Below are 19,962 nucleotides of genomic sequence, written 5' to 3'. Positions count from 1 at the left end.
TAAAATTTTCCTAACTGCTTAATGCAATAACAATGTAATACAATTAATCAAGGGTAATGAGTATATTAGGCTATTATTTAGGGAAAAATGGATAGCTGAAATAATTTAACCTGATTTGTCTGTGGAGAACTGGCAGATTTAGCATATTTAATTAGAAAATATCTGTTTCAATTTCAGACAGTTATTTGTTAAAACAAATGGTTATTATTTTGTGTTAAATGGTCAGTCAACTCAATACTGATGTTTCAGTTTATAGAATATGCCTGTTTATTAAATTATCTCCCCTGATTATATATGTGAATGACGGTACAATCCCAGGTCCACCCATTTGATGTGGCTATAAGAAGAAAGTCTCAGTCTATTGGGAGTCTGAGACATCTCTGTAAGAGACATTATTTAGCAGCAGGAGTGAGTGAGACTCTATGATTGGGTGTTGTAGAGCCTGGTGGTCTCTAAAACGTGTGAGAACTTCTTCTTGGGGGTGTTTCAGCCTAGAGTTGTACACTGACAACTGAAATATCTGTTTTGGGTGGACTGACCCTTTAAGTGCTCATTGATGGAGTCCTATTCTTTTACCAAATAATGGTCAATAACTTACTTTGGTACATTGATACAAGCTTTATGAACTAATAAAGGAGTCTGAGCAAAACATTTCGGAGTATTAGCATGGCAAAAAAAGTAATCCATACCTGTGTCTTAGAATTTATCTTTTGCTGGTTTAAACTCAGCAAACTGGAATCTTTGGCTGTTCTGGATCACTTTGCACAACATAATTCCCCGTTGTCTCTTTCTCTGGATAAGCCTGTAAGGCCCCATACACACGAGAGAATTTATCCGCGGATACGGTCCAGCGGACCGTTTCCACGGATAAATCCTCTCAAAGATTTCCGCAGATTTCGATGCGATGGAGTGTACACACCATCGCATTGAAATCCGCGCGGAAATCCTCTGGCGATGACGTGTCGCCGCGATTATGACGCGGCGACGGGCGCGACGCTGTCATATAAGGAATTCCACGCATGCGTCAAATCATTACGACGCGTGCGGGGAATCCCTTTGGACGGATGGATCCGGTGAGTCTGTACAGACGAGCAGATCCATCCGTTGGAATGGATTCCAGCAGATGGATTTGTTGTGCATGTCAGCAAATATCCGATCTGCTGGAATCCATCCCAGAGGAGATTTCTCCGCGGAAACAGATCCGCTGGCGTGTACACACCATAGGATCTATCCGCAGAAACCCATTTGCTGGGATTTATCTGCGGATGGATTCTATCGTGTGTATGGGGCCTAAGAGAAGAAGTGGATTTGGGCTTGTTTTTCGAATGTACAAGCTCCAGATGTGGTATCCTGATCCTTCACTACTATGGCTCAGCTCACATTAGCCCGACTCCAAAGTCATGCTACTTTCAGTGCAGCTTTCGATTCAGACTCTAATACGCCTTTGATGTGAATTTTTACTCTCGGTGTAATTGAATTTGTATTAAAGTCAGACCAAAGTAGTGCAGGAACCTTTTCTAAAGATCGACAGATTTGTGTAGTATCAGTTGAGATAAGGGAAACATTGAATTTCACATGTCATTCGACTTGGGGTCTCACAAGCCAGATCCTATGTCGCATCAATGTGAACCAAGCCTTAGTGTGTTCTGGGTCTGGAACAAGCATGCAGCCACTGACATCTGAAAAATATGAGCTTCAGTCCTTTGTTCCAGATCAGTGACCTATTAGATACTGAGATTTGGATAAGATGCCTGGAGCTGCACCCTAAAAAGTTGAGTGAACCATGGCAGACATAACGTGGACATATTTCATATTTCTGTCCTTTGCTGGTTTACATAAAGATTTATTTAAAACTAACATTTTTTTCTTTCATTTGAGTTAGGCCCCTTTCACACTTGTGCGATTTGTCCTGCGACTTGGAACTGCAAAGTCGCATAACAAGTCGTTCCCCATAATTTCTAATAACCATTCATATATGTGCGACTTCAAGTCGTGCCCACTTCAAAGTAGTCCCTGTACTACTTTGGTCTGACTTTCATGCGAGTTGAAGTCCATAGACCTCAAGTTTACGCAGGCATTCCCTGAAATCGCAGCAAAATCAAGCAACTTTTATGTCATGGCAGTGTGAAAGGGGCCTTAGAGAGCAGAAGGGTTAGCAATCCTGTGATATTTTTATTGAAATCTTTGTCCCCGCTCGGGAGATTACCTTTGTTCTTTGTCTTGGCGGTGTTTGTCACTGGGACGAAGGGTGAGGGAAAATTCAACATTTTTGTGCTGTCACTGATGCAAGAAGAAATGGGAATACTTGTTATGGTGGCAACTGTCTAAGGCTGAATTTACATTGTTCCATGTGTGTGAGAGAGCATGGGAACAACCACATTTAGATGTGAATGGACCCTCCTAGTTTATTTTTCAAAACGCACATAGATGTGAACCAGCCAACATAGGAAACCAATAGGATTTCTACGTGTAGTGCATTTTCATGCATCAAAAAACTATTTTTTTGTTGCATGAATATGGACAACCTTAATAGGCCCTAGGACAAGATTTACTTTACTTTGGAGAGATTTATTCTCTCTTCCTGCTTCTAAAAGGAGAAGTGCAGCCAAAACCCATTTTCATCAGACAGCGGGCTGAAGTCGCTATGTAAAGCATGTTCTTCTTGAATGTGACAGCAGTGTAGAAGCAGCTTTGAGCCTTTGATGGATACAGTAGTGCGTTGACGTGGGTTACTGCGCCAGGCCCAGTATTTATGCGTTGAAAAAATACCTCACTTGCAAAGCTGCTTCTAATATTAACACTTCTCACAAATTCTCTTCTAAAGCCGCGTACACACGACAATTTTTAATGTCCTAGAAAAAACTATTTTTTTTCGGCGTGATTCTTGTCAAGCCTGCCTTGCATACACACCATTGTGGGGGGAAAAAATGCTCGAGCAATGCGTGGTGACGTACAACACATACAACGGCACTATAAAGGGGAAGTTCCATTCAGATGGCGCCACCCTTTGGGCTGCTTTTGATGATTTTGTGTTAGTAAAAGTTTGGTAAGAGACGATTCGCGCTTTTCAGTCTTCGTGCTTTTGTCTGTTACAGCGTGATGAATGTGCTATCTCCATTACAAACGCTAGTTTTACCAGAACGAGTGCTCCCGTCTCATAACTTCTGAGCATGCACGTTTTTTTCACGTCGTTAAATCCTTCACACGCATGTTCTAAATTTTTAATGCCCTTTTTTCACGTTGAGAAAAATGCTCTGGAGCATACACACGATGGTTTTTAATGACCATTTTAAAAAATTGCATTTTCACGTCCTGAAAAACAGTCGTGTGTACGTGGCTTAAGCCCCAAATATGACTAAATAGAAAGTTGCATGAGCTAATAAATTGTTTTAAATCCCACTGATCCACCAGGAGGAATTCATATGAAAGCTTGTATCTCTTACTGAAGGTTAATCATTGATTGACCAGGCATCTGATGCCTCTGGACATTTTAGTGTCAATCCATCCACAATATCTCCTCTTGTTCCCGTTATCCTGACTCCTGCCACAGCTTCATTCAGATCACATGCTAAGATGGGGACTGAATCCTTCTGTAGTTTTGGACAATGAGGAACTGTATTGCTTAGCATGTGATGTGACGGTGGAGGTCAGGCTGCCAGTTGGTTGAGCTGGCTTGTTTTGGGTGGACTTACACTTTAATGTACTTTGTGCAAGTTTGAAAACTCCATCTCTGAATAGTGGACAGGATAATAGCCTAGAGAAATATATTGGTAAGCAGATGACCCCAACTGGGCTGTTGTAGATAAGTGCAGGTGAGGGTTAAAAATCGTTATATTGTGCAGGACATGTTTTCATGTCACCCAGAGGACCTTTAACCCTACATAGGATTGCAGAAACTCATGTGCATGAGGTGCCTCATCAAGAGTCCACCATCTTTTTTGCTGAGTGCCAAAAGTAAGATTTAATTTTTTCCCCCCCTTTAATCCTACTCGAGTGCTGCTTCAAATAAAATGTATCTTTTTTCCAATGTGTATTTAAACACGCACACATACGGTGTATTTCTTCTCGCTTATTAGTTTTCGAAATCCATCCCCAGGTCGTTCCCACCTTGCTTTGTTTCCTTCCTATTCTGGCTGTTTCCTGGCATCCCTCCCGTACCCATGTCCCGAGTGTCACATGACACTGCTTGATGTCTTCACTATGTCTTCATTCTGTGGGTGGCATGCTAAGATTCGGGCAGGCTTGCACAATGGCATTTTTTGACACTTGGCTGCCATAGGGCCCTCCAGCGTGGCAATAGACCTTGTGGTAGTGAGATGGGTCAGATCTAGTTATAGTGCTTGTTATACTTCGGGCAGTTTTTCTCTTCATAGTTTTTCTGTTTTGGGTGTCTCTATTGTCACTCCCATGCCTAGAAATCTCTGGCTTTGGTGTTCCTGCTTCCGCTTTCTTTTTCTGTTATCAAGTGTTTTCCTAAAATAGACACCAATTTATGTTGTTTTGTTCTTATTATGACTTCCATGTTAAGTGCTTCATCTACTTCTGTTATTTTATTTAATTCAGCACTTTTTGAGGAGCTTCAGAGCTTGGATATCTTCTTGGCAGAACTGTACAAGTAAGTAGTATGTGATTCTTTTGTAAAGTGTACAAGATGGGAGGAGTAATAGCTTGATTTGGTCTTCAGAGCTGTAGCAGGAATATAAAGCTACTCTCGTATTTTTGAAACCGTTCTGAGGGCCTGTGTATCTCTCCTCCCTCCGGTTTGAGGTGCTGGCAGCCTCTGGGTACCATCATCTCACCACACTGTATGTGAAAGTAGCAAAGCCGCACACCATTGACCCCTTGCATGCAAAAAAAATTCTGTTTCGTTCATGGACGGACACAGCTCCTTTATTCTTGACAGTAGGGTTATATGCCGTCTATTAGGAGAGGACTAGGCAGACATGTTAAACCGTTAAAAACATGTAACAGCAAGGCTGAACAGTACCGCCCAGGGGGCGGTCCCTCTGGCTATAACCGCTCACACTACATCTAGCAGCTCAGTTTTTTTTCTGCCTAGCATAGGAGAAGGACCTGGTTTCCGGTTGGGACCATTGGTCCTGGAGATTTTTTTTACTTTTTTCTACTTTTTTTTTTTTTTTTTATCCTGTGATTTACTATGAACTGCTGGCTGGGTGACAGGCTGGATAATATAGAACCTTGTAGTCTCCCCAGCCCGGCCATCGAGCGTGAGCACACCTTTAGCTACACGCTGGGTCGGCCACGACATACCTCATTTCTCCAGGGGTGGCCGATGAGCTATATGCTCCGGGGCACACATATGACCGGGCTACTGCTGTTCGAGTCACAGTGGGCTGTGGCCGACAGCCAATCCGTACTGCTTGGGTGATGGGTCTGTCCGGAATGCGTCCAGCAGTCCCCGCAGGATGGATAAGTAGGGTTTCGGCAGGATGGAACGGCTGGGCATTTCTGGGAGGTTACTCTCCCTCTCTTCTCTCCCTGTCCCTTCCCTCCTCCCCATGAATCGATAGGCTGGGCCTGCTGTGTACCTGTCCGGGGGGGGGGGGCTCCGGGTCCTGACTGGGGGCTGCGCTGGGTGTCGGGGGTCCATGCTCAGTTGTGGGTTGTTGCCTGGTCTGCCATGTTGGGGGGCCTTCGAGCGTGTTCACGGCCTTTTCTTTTACCTCAGGAACGATCGCCGGCCATTTTGGATGAGCCGGCGCCATTTTCTTGTAGCCGCGCTGGTTCTAATGCTATTGCAGCTGGCGCCGATTGTCTTGTAGCTCACGCTCTTTTTTCCTGAGATGTCTGACAGCCATTTTCTTGTAGCCCTAGCTTGGTTTTGGTCTCTAGCGCTGAAAAATGTCTTTCTCAACGGCGCGAACATCACAGAACACCTCAGATGCAGGAGAACACCTCGAACAGTCAGTACAGGAGAGAGAGAGCGGACCACGGTGCTGTGCAGTACCTGGGTCAGGGTGGTGAGTCCTCTGGGGGGCCCCTCGGTCTATAGCGGCTAGGAGGGTGGACCTTTTGTGTACCTTGCCTTTAGCCCCTAAGTGGCTGTCAGGCGAGTGTGGGTCAGTATGGCATCAGAAGCTTATGCTTCTTCCCCAGACATCCCTGTAATAGCAGCCGGTGCCCTTGCACCTGCGGTGCCTATGGACGCTTTGTTGGCAGTCCCTGGAGTCTTTTGTTGCCAAGGTGGAGGCGGTGTGTGGGCGAAAGGGGGGTAAACGCCCCTCCCCCCACCATCTTCTGGGGAAAGCTCTGATTCAGACTCTGGCCTGGCTGTAGCACACGGCCCCTGTTCTGACGTGACCATTCGGACAGGCGCTTTTTGGAGCACTTATCACCACAATGCAGGAGCCTCTAAAATTGGAGGATACAGCGGGGGGATCTACTGAGGTGTCGGCCCCTTTTGGGTCCCACAAGCCGGCCCGCACTGCTAAGGTGATTCCATACCTAACTTATTTTGATAGGTTTATATACAAAGAATGGGAACGACCGGAGAGGGCATTTTCGGTCCCAAAATGCGTGGCAGTCCGTTACCTCTTTAAAGAGAGTCTCCTGAAAAAATGGACATCTCCCCCGATTGTGGACCCTCTGGTATCCAGGTTAAACAAGGTAATCACGATTCCGAAAAAGGGGACCCCTGCTTTTAAGGACCCTGCAGACAGGAGGGCCGAGGCGGTGGCCTGGACCATGTTCACGTTGTTGGGGTCAGCATTGCGGCCAGTGTTGGCCATGGCCCTGGTGTCACAGACACTTACAGAATGGGCTGAATTGTTGCACCATGAGTTGGTAGAGCAACAGGCTTCTCCAGTCTGCGTGGAACTGGCCGACCAGTTGGTGCATGGCCTTTAAATATGTCTGCGATGCAGCCTTAGATACGGCCCCCTTGCTTTCCAGAGCCTCAGTATCTGCTGTGGTGACTATGTTGCCTGATTTGGCTAAAATGCTGGTCCGCGGACCAGACTTCCAAGAAGGCTCTGGCGAATTTGCCCTTCCAGGGAGAGAGGCTTTTTGGAGCCTCGCTGGATGACATTATTAAAAATGTCACTGGGGGTAAGAGCACGCTGCTCCCACAATCCAGAAAAGGTAAGGAGCCACACCATTGGCCAGGGCCCCCCTTTTGCGCTCAGAAGCGTTTTTTTTTTTGTCAGCCCGGGCCCACAGGTAAGCGTTGCCAGGCCGAAAAGGGGCCAGCTGAGGAACAAAAGCGTCCCTGGTTTCACAAATCTGCGACAGCATGAACGTTTGCCACCACCCGACTCACAGGTGGAGGGTCGCCTTCGTGAGTTTGCAGCTCGTGGACCTCCCTGCTTTCCGACCAGTGGGTTTGCAGTGGTTTCATCAGGGTACAAGATGGAATTCCTTTCTTGTCCACCAAACAGATTCCCCCCCCCCCCAACCTTCATCTTCTTCCGGCTCGTCGGAACGCCCTGTTTGGGGCAGTGCAGGACCTGCTGATGCGTGGGGTAATAGTACCTGTGCCGCTACCGGAAAGGTTTCAGGGATTCTACTCCAATATGTTTGGAATCCCAGGGTTCCGTCCAATCCTGGATCTCAAGGCCCTTAACACATTGTAAAGATACAAAGGTTCAGGAATGGAATCCGTTTGCTCTGTGGTCTCTGCACTCCATCCGGGGGATGGCGTCCTTGGCCATGAAGGACGAATACTTTCATGTCCCCATATACGTCAGGCATCAGATTTCTGCGCTTCGCAGTCTGGGATGATCACTACCAAAGTGTAGCTCTCCCTTTTGTCCAGGCGTCGGCACCAAGGGTTTTCACCAAGGTGCTCGCCCCGATTCTGGCCTTGCTGAGACAGCGAGGAATCGCTATCGTGGGCTACCTGGACGACCTGGACGACCTCCTTCTGAGAGCTGCTTCAGACTCAGAATTAGAGGAGGATGTGGCTATAGCCAGTCAGGTCCTTTGCGAGTTTGGTTGGGTACTGAACCTCCAGAAGTCGGTGTTGGTGAATTCTTGACTCCTCCAGAGGCGAGAGTTTTTCTCCCTCTGGAAAAGTTGCAGACTCTTCGGGCTGCGGTGAAGCTGTTGGCATCCTGCAGGTGGTCGTCGCTGCGCTTTTGCATGCGAGTCCTGGGTCTCATGGTGGCCACCTTCGAGGCGGTACCGTATGCTCAATTCCACACTCGAGTCTTGCAAAAGGAGATCCTGTCCAAATGGGACAAATCTCCGTTGTCCCTGGATTGTCAAATCTGAGTGAGTCAGATAGTCGGGGCTTCCCTGGTCTGGTGGCTGAGATCTCCGGCCCTTCAGTCCGGGAAGTCGTTCCTTCCCTTTCACTAGACGGTGATCACGACGGACGACAGCCTGACCGGTTGGGGGGGAGTTTGGGGCGTACAGTCGACACAGGGTCGCTGGATGCGGAAAGAATCCCGCCTGCCGATCAATGTGCTGGAACTTCAGGCGATCAGGCTGTGCCTCTCCACATGGTCACAGAGGCTGCAGGGACATCCAGTCAGGATCCAGTCAGACAACGCCACGGCGGTGGCGTATGTCAACTATCAAGGAGGAACCAGAAGCTTGGCTGCAGCATTGGAGGTCGCTCACATCCTGAGGTGGGCAGACAGGAGCGTGCCGGCTCTATCGGCCATATACATTCCGGGCGTAGATAACTGGCAAGCGGACTACCTAAGTCGCCAGATGCTGGACCAAGGAGAATGGTCACTACACCCGGATGTGTTTCGAGATAGGGCACGCCAGACGTGGATCTCCTGGCTTCTCGACTCGATCGGAAGGTATTGAGGTTTGTGGCCAGGTCCATAGATTGGTGGCTCCGTGGGGACAGTATTGACTAATTTATGCCTCCCCCCGCCCTGAAGCGCATTCCTCGTCTGCTCTGCAGAGTGGAGACCGAGGGAATTCTGGTGATTCTAATTGCCCCAGATTAGCCTCGGTGTTCCCTGGTACGCCGACTTGGTATGCCTGGTGGGGGATGTTCCTTGACGACTACCGATGTGAGAGGACCTTCTGTCGCAAGGTCCTATACTTCATCCTGCTTTACAGTCGCTGGCTTTAACGTCATGGCTGTTGAAAGTCAGATACTAAGGAACCGAGGCCTGTCGGATTCAATAATTTCCACCATGCTGAGGGCACGGAAGTCATCTTCTCGGAAGATCTATCATCGCACGTGGAAGGCCTGCATCTCTATGTGTGAGGAGATAGATTGGCGTCCACGAACATATTCGGTTTCCAGGATCCTGCTGTTTTTACAGCGAGGAGTGGATCAAAAACTTTCCTTAAGCACCATTAAGGGGCAGATTTCAGCCTTGGCTGTTTTCTTTCAACGACCCTTGGCGGCTCATTCACTGGTTTGTTCAAGGGGTTCAACATGTGGCCCCTCCGGTTCGACCACCACTGCCCCCGTGGAATTTGAATCTGGTGCTCTCGGTTCTTCAGAAACCTCCGCTTGAGAACATCAGAGAAATTTCCCTTTTGACACTCTCTCAAAAAGTTGCCTTTCTGGTGGCTATTACATCATTCAGGAGGGTTTCTGAATTGGCGGCCTTGTCTTGCAAGTCTCCATACTTTATTCTCCACAAGGATAAAGCGGTGCTACGCCCGCAGCCTTAGTTTCTTCCAAAGGTTGTTTCAGCTTTTCATCTAAATGAGGACATTGTGCTTCCATCCTTGTGTCCTCAGTGGTTACTATACATTCCTTGGATGTGGTCCAAGCTCTGCGGGTGTATCTGTCTGCTACGGCTCAGTTTCGGAGGTCAAACTCGCTGTTTGTGTCGGTGACTGGTCCAAAGAAAGGCCTGGCAGTCTCATCGGCCACCATTTTTCGGTGGATCAGACAGATCGTGATTCAGACTTATGCCCTAAAAGGGCGGGCGCCTCCCTTTCCTGTCACGGCGCATTTGACCAGGGCAATAGGTGCCTCCTGGGCTTTCCGACATCAAGCGCCTGTCTCCCAGGCGTGTAAGGCGGCGACCTGGTCGTCCGTTCACACTTTCACTAAGTTTTACAAGGTTGATGTGCATGCATCTGCGGATGCTTGCTTTGGCCGCAAAGTTTTGCAGACGGCTGTTTTAAGGTTGCAACTCCCCCGTTGAGGAGCTCTGGTTGTTTTGGGTGGAAGTTTGTTTGCTTGCTGTTCCCACCCCTCGTTTTTTTTACACTGCTTGTGGACATTCCTAAGGTCAAGAATTAAGGATCTGTGTCTGTCCATGAACGAAAGAGAAAATAGGATTTTTGTACTCGCCGTAAAATCCTTTTCTCTGAAGTTCATGGACGGACACAGCACCCACCCCTCCTTTTTATGTTTGTACTGCTATTTGACGAACTAAGCTGCTGACTGCAGGGTGAGGGGTGTCTGCCTAGTCCTCTCCCGATAGACGGCATATAAACCCTAAGGTCAAGAATAAAGGAGCCGTGTCCGTCCATGAACTTCAGAGAAGTGAGTACAAAAATCCTATTCTGTCAGCAATGACAGAGACACTACATGTGACATTGTTTATTGTAATGTGTCAGAGGGAGGATATGGATGGAGTGTCTATCATTGCTGACGGAAGAAACCTTTTGCACACAAGGAATCGGAGGTGTGACGTTTCACTACATTTTCATATGCAAGTAGGAATATAAAGCTTTATTTAATCTCATGAACATATTACCATACCCATAATAAGGTGTTGTGTAAAGCTAGGGCAGTATCCTATATTTCTCCTTCAGCAGCTGTTGAGGTGCAATATTAAATTCACATGTACCTGTGCATTGCAGAGCAACCTGAAGACCAATAAAAACACCAATACGTAATTGCCTTTGAAGGACAATTTCACTTTTTTTTTTATATATAAATAAATGTACATTTTTTGGCAGGCAAAATAAAGTGCATTTATTTATTTATTTTCTAAGTGGCCTGCAGAGCATTGCACCTGCAATCATCTGATCGCTGGTGTAATCCCATAATCACAGAGAGCTAGGGAATAGGAGGAGAAGGATGCAGATGCTGGAACATGTTCATTGTTCCACCCTAAAGATGGGTGGAACATGTAACATTTTCCAAAGGTAAACTTATCCTTTAAGATGGCCATAGACAGATGTTTGTTTCAGATTTGATTTGTCCAACCAATGATTTACCAACAGCTGTGTAATGTTGGGGATTGCTTAGGCATGAACACTAGGCAGATAACATTATTTGATCGTGGAAAATCATGAAATATATTTTACCTATAATTAGGATAAGTAAATGAATCTGTCAGGGCATTGTAGTTCCGTTTTAAATAGTATGTTCAAAGCAGACTACTGAAGCAAGAACTGCCCTGTCTGTTCAGTTGAATGGAAAAGAAAGGGTGCTGGCAGGAGCAGGAGGAATCTTGGTACTTAACCTAAAAACTGGAGTGTGGTGAGGTTAGAACCTCTGTCAGGTTTTCATTGTTGTTTGGGTTAATGCTGGGTAGGATTTCCCATCATTTTTGTACAGCTACTGGGACAGGAAATGAGAGGAAATCGCAGAAAGAATACAGATGTCAATAAAAGCCTGAGAGGTTGTCCTTTTCATACTCCAAACAAAGCTGGAAAAAAAAAAAGTTTAGGTTAGAGTTCAGCTTCAATTCAGCATATGGTTCAGTAGTTGGCATGATTAAACAGGCTGCTATATCTTTAGGACATCTGTTTTACGAATTCTTCTTTATGTGGATGAATTAACACACAACATTATATATTCTAGACACCTGGACAGTAGCAGTAATGAGAGGCCAGACATCAGCTCCATCCAGAGGCGAATTAAGGTATTACAACCATGTATTCTCAGAAGTAATTTTTCTCTCGTTGCACAGTATATCGCATCTCGTTCAGTTTTTTGTTAATATTAAATACATGGTGAAGTCACTGTATATAATAGTCAGCTGTGTTTTGTAGATTTCTGAAATCTCAAGGGTGTAAAATCAGGCTTCTCTGTGCTCTAAATAGTATTGTCAAGATAAAATCAAATGTAAAGTAACTGTCCTTCTGACGTATTTTATTATACAATCACCCAAACTGATCTATTCACTATACATTCAGACTATGTGAAGGAATCCTTTATGCTTTTATTAGATTCTTGCAAAACTTGGTTTGGAATTTTGATTGGGATACACAATCTACAAATTTCAGAAATGCAGATGTTAAACAATAACGATCATTTGTCTCTTTATGTTTTCTTTAGAAAGTCACTCATGACATGGACATGTGCTATGGGATGATGGGAAGCCTTTTCCGCAGTGGATCCCGTCAGACATTGTTTGCCAGTCAGGTTATGCGATATGCAGATCTGTATGCAGCCTCCTTCATCAATCTCTTGTATTATCCATTCAGCTATCTCTTCAGAGCAGCACATGTCTTGGTAAGTCTCTTCACCCAGCATCTGCTTTGATGTCCGTGCCTCTCTGCAATATGACTGCTGGACAGTATACATACATTTTCAATAAGATCAGCCACTCTGTTACTAGCAGAGGAATTCCTTTTTGACAGGTGTAGAATTTATTTATTTTTTTATACAAAAAAATATGGAGCATGCTATTTCTGATCTATTTTTAAGAAAAGCTAGATGCCTGGCTTTCATTGATTCAGCATTTTGAGTCTGAACTAGAACAAACATGCAACGTCCAAAATTCTAATTCAAGCTCCTGATCTGCATATTGTGAGGTGGATCAACATGACACCTATACAACTAGCATTCTCAAAAGGAAAGGTTTGTAAAGGCAGGCTCCATATTTTAACAGCACACACTTCAGTTGTAATCATTGAACTAAAAATAGTGTTTAGTATAATTACACATTCATTAGACAATGAAGGATTACCTTTAACTCTTAAAGGCGTTGTAAACCTTCGTGTTTTTTCACCTTAACGCATCCTTTGTATTAAGGTGAAAAAAGACCTTGCAGGCACTGACCCCCCCCCCCAGCCCCCATTTAACTTGCCTGAGCCCTGAATTTTCAACGGCGCAATCCCGCGTCGTTCTCTCCATGCCTGATCGGCTCTTCATTGGATAGATTGATGGCAGCGCAGCCATTGGCTCCCACTGCTGTCAATTAAATCCCATGGCAGAGAGCTTCCCAGAGGGGGTTAGCTCTTGCAGGAGGAGCCACGAGATCCGCCGTGGGACCCCCAGAAGAGGACGATCGAGGGGCCACTCTGTGGAAAACAAACTGCATAGTGGAGGCAAGTATGTTTGTTATTTAAAAAAAAAAAATCGAAGCTTTAGTGTCACTTTAATAATGTCACAGATAATGTGTATTGGATTGCTTGTAAAATTTGAATTTGTTGAATAATCCAACTAGGGAGATTTGCATGGATTAGGGATTTTACCAGATCAATTTATTTCAGGGGTACGAGACTCTTTGTGACATTGGGGTTGATTTACTAAAACTAGAGAGGACAAAATGTGGTGCAGCTGTGCATAGAAACCGATCAGCTTTCAGCCTGGTATTCTGCTTTCGGCCGGGTTCACACTGGTACGACGCGACAGCCGTACTACTTTGGATCCAACTTTGTCCTGCAACTTGAAGTCCGACATGCACTTGACTTCAATGAACAGGGATCCGTCTTCGATCCCCGACAATACCAGGCAATGTGTCTGGTATGAATCTTTAGGAAGAACTCCACACCAAAAAATAACGCCATGGGTTCCCCTTCTAAGAGCATACCAGGCCCTTTGGTCTGGTATGGATTTTAAGGGGAACCCCCTACGCTGAAAAAACGGCGTGGGGGTCCCCCCAAAGTCCATATCAGACCCTTTTCGAGCACGCAGCCCGGCCGGTCAGGAAAGGGGGTGGGGACGAGCGAGCGCCCCCCCACAAACCATACCATGCCACATGCCCTCAGCATGGGGGGTGCGCCCCCCACCCAAAGCACCTTGTCCCCATGTTGATGAGGTCAAGGGCCTCTTCCCGACAACCCTTTCCCAGTGGTTGTGGGAGTCTGCGGGCGGAGGGCTTATTGGAATCTGGGAGCCCCCTTTTAATAAGGGTGACCTCAGATCACGGCCCTCTACCCTATGTGAATGAGTATTGGGTACATTGTACCCCTACCCATTCACCAGGAAAAAAAGTGTAAAAAAAAAACACACTACACAGGTTTTTAAAGTAATTTATTAGGCAGGTCCGGGGGTCTCTTTCGACTTCTTCTCCCCTTTCCGGTTCTTCTCCCTCTGTCTTCTGCCCATTCTTCGGTGTCTTCCCTCTGCTCTTGCTCTATTGCCACAGAGCAAGGGTTGTCGGGAAGAGGCCCTTGTCCTCATAAACATGGGGACAAGGTGCTTTGGGGTGGGGTCCCCACCCCCTTTCCTGACCGGCTGGGCTGCGTGCTCGGATTAGGGTCTGGTATGGACTTTGGGGGGACTCCCACACCCCGTTATTTTGGCGTAGGGGGTTCCCCTTAAAATCCATACCAGAACGAAGAACCTGGTATGCTCTTAGAGGGGGAACCCATGCTGTTTATTTTTTGTTTGTCTTTTTTATTTGGTGTGGACTTCCCCCTCAAGATAATCAGAGCACAAGTCGCAGGCCAAAGTCTGCTCAGGCAAGACAGCGATCCGACTTTGATCCGACTTCAGTGATATTCAATGGGCTAAAGTAGGATCAAATTTGAACCAAAGTAGTGCAGGGAGCATTTTCAAAGTCGGACCGACTTGTGTCGCACCAATTAAAACGGCTCCCATAGGGGAACATTGATTTTCACACGTCATGTGACATGAGCTTCCAATGTCGGAGAGTTTGTCGTACCAGTCGAAGCTCAATTGAACAAGCTGAAGTGTGAAGATGATTGGCTACCATGCACAGCTGCACCAGTTGTAGTAAATCGACTCCATTTTAACAAAATACAGCTTAAGGTGACCAACCTGTGGCCCTCCTGCTGTTCCAGAAGTACAAGTCACATGAGGTATTGCAAGGCTGACAGTTACAAGCGTGACTTCTAAGGGCAGAGGCATGATGGGATTTGTAGTTTCGCAACAGCTGGACGGCCACAAGTTGAGCACCCATGGCTTAAGGCGTGATTCACACTAGTGAGAATTGTATGCAGGTTTCCCCGCATACAATTCGCATGGCAGGAGAGTGTGCCTGGCTCTCAATGGCGCTGGTTCACGCATCTCCGTGACGGCCGCAGAGCCGATTGTCCTGTGCGTCTTTGGCTCTGTTTCAGGTCCGAATTTTAGGCAAAAATTTGGGCCTGACTGGACCCCTGCTGTGAACCACGTCCGCACTAAGTGTGAACCCAGTGTTAAGCATGTAAACATCAGGCCTGGTTCATTAGAAAATACTGAGCAGACGTGCAAGGTGCATCATTAGAGCAATTAAATAGAAGACATTTAGAAATGTTTTGTCATATTTCCAGATGTCTGAAAACAAAAAGACCTGACACCCATAGTAGCCAATCATCTTTCTAACATTACCTAAAAGCTTGATTCGATGGGCAAATGCCGCTCACATTTAGGTGCATTCTGCTTGCATTCGGGATCAGTCGGAGATGTTTCTGAGATTTACGGTTCATTGACCTGTATATTTTACCTGCATTTGACCTCCTAAGCTGCAGTATTTTTCTTCAATCTGCTTTTGCATCTTCATTGACTTGTATGAGTTAAAAAGCAGTAATCGACACACTCCCCAATACAAAAAAGGTGAAAGTTGATTGGCTGCAACACAGGCATTTCTATGAGACATTTTTAGTAAATAATAAGTTTAAACTTTCAATCTGTTTGTTTCCAGATGCCCCATGAATCTACCGTGGAGCATATTCATGTAGATGTTAATGAATCTGAATCCCCACTGGCAACGAGAAACCGCAGTTCCCTCGACTACAAAGACTCTGAATTCAAGCGGCATCATTTGACTCGCTCCATCAGTGAGATCAAACCTCCCAACCTCTTCCCACTGACCCCACAGGAGATTACACACTGCCACGATGAGGATGATGATGAGGAGGAAGAGGAGGAGGAAGAAGAGTAAAATCCTGCAAGACAAGCATTATCCTAAACAGGATAAAATATCCCCACAAGTCACTAATATTTTACAAAGAAACATTTCCTTCCATGAGAGAATTTTCCATTCACAAACAGAAAGAAACATACATTTTTCTCTGGATTTAATTTCCTTTTGGTTTTTCCCGTCCAAAGTTCTGAATGCAAGTTGGCATTTGCACTCTCTTCCTCCAGGTCGTACATTTCTGTCAGAAAGTTCCATGGACCTCTTCTGTGAGAGATGTGGCACAGTATTTACTACATTCTGTTTTCTATTGTAGTTTTTATACTTCCAAAACCATCCCGCAATGTGTTGTCTGCAGAGCTGATGGATAATGAGGCACGCAGCTCCTTTGAGCACATAGGTTTTGTATATTACAGATCAGCACCTTCTCTATTGGTGCTGTAGCTAAAGAATTATTTAGCACGGGCAGTGGAGCGCTTGATGCGTTCCATTTCGGTTACCAGTTAATGGTTCTCTTACATGACGTCCGTTCAGATATGTTGGGGATTTGCTGTGTTTCTCTGATCTGGTAATGATGTGAGCGCCCCCTAGTGGACATCAATATCCTGCCAAAGTTTAATGGACAAGATTGCCAAGGGCACCTATGCTCTTATGCAGTGATTGTCAGATTTTCCAGTATAGTGCTTGTTTTGCAACTTGTCACTAAATGTGCTGCAGTGGACTCGACCCTTTTATGTTTCTAGAAAGGATTGATTTAAAAGGGACTTTGCATCAAAATATAAGCTCTGCTTATTCTTGTGTGCCCCAGCTCTCTATGTAATAAGATGACAAAAAAAAAAACCTGATAAAAACTGAATTGCCTTATCGCACCATATATTTCACCCTTAGTACTTAGAAGGGGGTGATGTCTTGGTCCCTCCTGTGAGATCCTGGGAAAGTTGGGGATCACAGATCTCAAGAGAATGTTCTGGCAGATTTCTAATCCTTTCCTTTCTCAGGATTCTGCCAAATGTTGCCCACATTTAGGCCTCACAGGCAGAACAGTTGTAAGATAGGTATTAATTCTTTAAAACATTCAAGTCCACATTTTTACATAGGTGGGCATAGATCTAAGGCATAGCCATTCTGATGCAGGGTTTGCAACCAGTCAGATTTCCTCTTTTCTCAGTGGATAGCAGACTGTAAAAAAGTGTCTTCTGAATGGCTGATTGGGTTACACTGCTTTTTCATTCTTATAGTTTACTGATTCCTGGTGAATTGATAAAAAGTTAAATTCACACATGGCTGCCTTCACTGTATTTGTAATTCAAGCTTGCACAGTGTTGCAAAGTGTAAGTTTTTTTTGCTGTGATTTTTATTTTTTAATATCCAAAAATCACCTATTGGGTGAGCATTTGTGGCCTCATAGACCACTGCTTTCAAATGCATTGCTTTGTATTGCTCTGGAAATACTGTAAGGGTTGACAATATTGTTTTAGCTAGTGCTTTTCTTTCGTGTTTAGCGATATATACAGTGTTGTTACAAAGTTTTCTAACTAGAGGAGCACAACACAGGATAGCACAATGCTGCACATTTGTGTTTGTCGTGTATCTGATCACTCATTTATTGCGTGTTCATTCCCTCCATGATAGAAGGGAAGGCAGCTTTATGTATATTGCAGCATGGGCATCTCCATTTGTCACATCTATGCTTTACATTAGGCGGTACACACAGGGTTGTCATTTCATCCTGCTAATGTTGTTTCTTAGCAGGTGCAGACATTGAGGTGCATGATAAGAAAATGGTGACAACCAGTGTCTGGTTGTCTGTCTCTGTGCTGTGCATTGTAAGCACTTCACGCCAAGAAGCAACATTTGAAAGCTGGATTAAAGGACCAATACACCTACAATACAGTTTGCCTTATATAAAAGAACTGCTCATAAGATTCACAAATATGTATGTAAGAATGTAGATATTTACTTAAAATGAACACGTGTTTTACACATGGAGAGCAGAGCAACATGTTCACTTTGTTAAAGCCCTCCACAGCATATACTTCTATTCCTTTGGCTCCATCACTACTCCATTCAACCACCAGAAGTGAAAGAAAAGCTCTATGTATACTACAAGTTTATCGAGTGGAAGCTTACAAAGGGGCCCAGTTCTGTAACATGCTCCTCCACGCTCGGAAGTAACTGTTTTCTTTGGCTCCCGAAGCTGATTGGAATGGAGGGGAGATGCAAGTAAATGCTGCTGGGAGGGTGGGGGGTGAGGGGTCAAGCAAACCTGTTTAGCCCTGAATAGGAAAAGGCATACGTTTGTAGTAAGGAATTAAAAATGGTATTTACGGTTAAGGAACCTCTGATTTATCTATCATTTATTTATTCTTTTCTGGTTGACATGTTTCTTAATAGTGTAACAGGAAGTCGGCCATTTTTATCAAAACCCCCTTTCTCTTCAGTACCTACACTAAGCGTGGAAGGACCAGATCCTCTGGCAGGTTTTTACATTGGGGAGATCCTTCACTTTCTGTCCCAATGATACCCAGGTCATCTCCCGGAGCTGAACAGGTTATCCCTTTTTATAAAATCCTATGGAGAATATGCTAGGAAGCCAGTGACACCATCACCAGCCCCCTAGTGCATTTTCCCAAGAAACATATGAAGAATGCACTGGAGAAAAATGGAGTTCAGATCACCCCATTATCCTGCTTTTCAGTGAAGGGGAAATCCTCTCAGTGGGAAAAACCTGACAGGGGATCCAACCTTTTACTCAGAAGAGATATTTAGCGTTCAGATTTAAAATCAACCAAGATCAGAGATCGTAAACTGGAAAATATATATATATAATGTGTGTGAGAACATTATTAGCAACAGATCAGATGTTGATAAATGAACATAATTTATGTTTACTGGACCATTTGAGGAGTGCCTGTTGACATGCAATAGCCTGTACGTTGTTCCAAAGCACAATATAGACGGCACACATATCTATGTATTCTGAGCGAAGTCTGGTCAGAGAGAATAGAGATCTCTGGGTGCTGTCCATGTTGGAAAGTAGGGATGATCACTTCCCTTTTTCTGCATTATAGAATAAGTTTTATCTTCAGCAATCCTGTACTGATTATATTCAAAATACAGACAAACTCACTTGTGAATACTGCACAGATCTTTTCAAAGTCATGTGTGTAGAAGAAACATAGGGAACTTTGTTATTTCAGAATTGAACATGTTGGCATTGTAATGCAGTGCACGGCTGTGTTTTCAGGTGTCGTAGCCCCAGCCTGAAGCTTTCAGGGCATACTGGGACCTGTAGTGATAGCACAGACAAACAGGTCCTCTCACTGATGCCCATGTGCAGAAACCAGTATATTGTAGTAGATCCACATACAGTACTGCTGCAGTTTGGTATTTACTAATGTCAGTAGTTGTAGAATCATTGCATTTATGCTATCTACAAAAAACATATTTTGAAAGAACTCCTATGCACATCTTATTCTCTAACCTTCCATATACATAGTCCTTGCTCTATTCCCTTCAATGAATGTGTATGTTGATCTTTTCCTTTAAGATTTACATTTTTATTAGTATACGATTTTAGTTTCATTTCGTAGTTATTTTGTGTGTTTTATAGATTTAAAACGAGCTCTGCCATTACATCTGTTTTTTCCAACAGGGCATTTGTGACTGATAACATATTTATCCTTGTGTGACGCATTATTTTGTGTATTGAAAGTGACCAATATAGTGTATTTCTGCTTTTCTTTTTTCTGTTAAAGCGGATGTGCCATGAAAAAAAAATATTAAAAGCCAGCAGCTACAAATACTGCAGCTGCTGACTTTTAATATTAGGACACTTACCTGTCCTGGAGTCCAGCGCCGTCCGCAGCAGAGGACGAGCGATCGCTCGTCACTCTGCTGCTCCCCCCACCATCCTCAGTGAGGGAACCAGGAAGTGAATCGCTCCGGCTTCACTACCCGGTTCCCTACGGCGCATGCGCGAGTTGTGCTGCGCCGCTGATTGGCTCCCGCTGTGCTCTGGGAGCCGAGT

General features: G+C 45.0%; 1 protein-coding gene across 3 annotated transcripts in view; it reads left to right on the top strand.

Annotated features, from left to right (window-relative positions):
• The window catches only part of NT5C2 (5'-nucleotidase, cytosolic II), a 155,131-nt gene extending 136,383 nt beyond the window's left edge, over positions 1–18,748 (top strand). For all 3 annotated transcript variants that reach the window (XM_040361874.1, XM_040361873.1, XM_040361875.1), the window contains 4 exons: positions 4,564–4,615; positions 11,702–11,762; positions 12,179–12,355; positions 15,717–18,748. In XM_040361874.1, coding sequence (XP_040217808.1) covers positions 4,564–4,615; positions 11,702–11,762; positions 12,179–12,355; positions 15,717–15,956 — 530 coding nt within the window. In that variant the 3' untranslated portion in view covers positions 15,957–18,748. The remainder of the gene's footprint in view (positions 1–4,563; positions 4,616–11,701; positions 11,763–12,178; positions 12,356–15,716) is intronic.
• Positions 18,749–19,962: the final 1,214 nt, after the last annotated feature.

Source organism: Rana temporaria, chromosome 8, assembly GCF_905171775.1.
Source record: "Rana temporaria chromosome 8, aRanTem1.1, whole genome shotgun sequence".
Lineage (NCBI taxonomy): Eukaryota > Metazoa > Chordata > Amphibia > Anura > Ranidae > Rana > Rana temporaria.
Note: the sequence above shows the minus strand (reverse complement) of the source record. Positions and strands in the feature narration are given on the sequence as shown.